Below are 2035 nucleotides of genomic sequence, written 5' to 3' on the forward strand. Positions count from 1 at the left end.
AAGTCTATTTAGTTTAAATCAATAAGAATAAAAATAATAGAAAATCTAGGTAGATTACATTTAATATTACAACCACTATCATTCAATAATGTAGTACCAAATCCCCTGGTTAAGACATAAATTATGACAAAGAAGTATAACTAATGAGATTAAGGAAAGTTTAAAAATCATTCTCAGACTAAACAAGCTACATAGATCACATAGTTAACTAATGTGTCATGTTAAATATTCTACAGCCTTATGAAGACTCAGGAGGAAAGACAGATGTGATCATTAGAAATATCTGTGTTAGGTAGAGAGATATGTAATCATTTGCTCAGGAATTTTCAGGCAAATATTAGAAGATTTAATTTCTTAGATGTTTTCAGACTGGCCTGGATATGGTATAACTGTATTGTTGCTAAACACTGTGTGACTATTGTCAACTGGGAGAGGAGAGGATGAATATGAGCATTTCGCATGGTATGCATTGTTTCAAGGCATTGTATTAGATACATTGTTTACATTGCCCCTACTTCTGATAAAAATCTCAAGAGTTGAGATTATTAGTCCCACCTTACATTATGATGAGATAGAGGATCAGAAAGTTTACATAATTTTCTCAAGATGACACCGCACATGAGTAGTGGGGTCAGGATTGAAATCCAAGCCTGTCTAGCCCCACAGCTGATGGCATACCTGGGTGTCATTCATGTGAATGTAATTCTCTTGTAGGCTTCATGATGTGGATGCTTCCCGAGCAGAACCAAAGCTGGGTTTCTGAATTTATCCTGCTTGGCTTCTCCACTGACCCCATCTCCAACAGGATCCTCTTTGTTGCCTTCCTTCTCCTGTACCTGAGTGCGATCCTGGGCAATGGGCTCATCATCACACTGATCTGCCTGGACTCACATCTCCACACTCCCATGTACTTCTTCCTCTGTATTCTCTCCATACTGGACATGGGCTATGTCACCAGCACCATGCCTCAGATGCTGGTGCACCTTCTCACTCACTCTCAGACCATCTCTTTTACTTGCTGTTGGCTGCAAATGTATGTATTTGGTGCTCTGGCTCTGACTGAGTGCATCTTCTTTGTGGTCATGGCCTATGACCGATATGTAGCCATTTGCTACCCATTGCGCTACACTGTTATCCTCAGCTGGGGAATGTGCACACGGCTGGCAGCTGGGACCTGTGTCTGTGGTTTCTTCTTCTCTCTAATTCATACTTTCCTCACAATGAGGCTGCCCTACTGTGGGCCCAACATTGTCAACCACTACTTCTGTGAAGGTCCCTCGGTACGGAGCTTGGCTTGCATGGATACCCACCTCATTGAGATGGTGGACCTGGTCATTAGTGTGTTTGTGAATGTCACCCCAAGCTGCCTTATTCTGGCCTCTTATATCCGTATTGTCCAGGCCATTCTCAAGATCAAATCCACCAGGGGTCGTTGCAAGGCCTTCTCCACCTGTGCTTCCCACCTAACTGTGGCCACATTCTTCTATGCCCCGGCTATATACATCTACCTGAGGCCCGACTCCAGCTACTCCCCGGAACGTGACAAGCAAATTGCTCTCTTCTACAATGTCTTCACGGCGCTGCTCAATCCTGTCGTCTACAGTCTGAGGAACAAGGACATCAAGGAAGCTTTTATCAAAGTGATGGGGCATGGTAGGGGGGCCAATTGAACTGGGATGGACACAGGGCCCTGGATAGAATGCTCAATGCTTAGGAAAATGACAGTATCCAATGTTTTGAACAAACATTGTACCTTTGAACATTATACACTTTTCCAATATGTTCAATGGAACCGTTGTAGAACATGGAAGCAATATGGGTATTTTGATCAACTTCCTCCATTGTGGTGTAATAACAAGCAACTTCATCATCTTAGTGGCTTCCAACAGCAGTTCCATGTATTCTTGTTCCAAGTCAGTTGGAGGTTGATTGTAAACCTTATTTAATCTTGGTTTGAGGCCAAAGAAAGAGCCCGACTTGATGCATTCTTGTGACAGCAGATAAGAAAATAAAGTTAAATAAATTATGACTCTTC

At 42.4% G+C, this 2035-nt stretch overlaps 1 protein-coding gene across 1 annotated transcript; it reads left to right on the top strand.

The window, feature by feature from the left end:
- The first annotated feature begins 722 nt into the window (after positions 1-722).
- Positions 723-1670, top strand: LOC142434894 (olfactory receptor 2A12-like). Its single transcript, XM_075539483.1, has one exon. The coding sequence runs from the start codon at positions 723-725 to the stop codon at positions 1668-1670; it is 948 nt and encodes a 315-aa protein (XP_075395598.1).
- The last annotated feature ends 365 nt before the right edge of the window (positions 1671-2035 follow it).

The sequence above is a fragment of the Tenrec ecaudatus genome, chromosome 1 (genome assembly GCF_050624435.1).
Source record: "Tenrec ecaudatus isolate mTenEca1 chromosome 1, mTenEca1.hap1, whole genome shotgun sequence".
NCBI classification, from domain to species: Eukaryota; Metazoa; Chordata; class Mammalia; order Afrosoricida; family Tenrecidae; genus Tenrec; species Tenrec ecaudatus.

Coding starts and splice junctions, on each gene's coding strand:
- LOC142434894 (XM_075539483.1), top strand. CDS start 723: ATGTGGATGCTTCCCGAGCAGAACCAAAGCTGGGTTTCTGAATTTATC.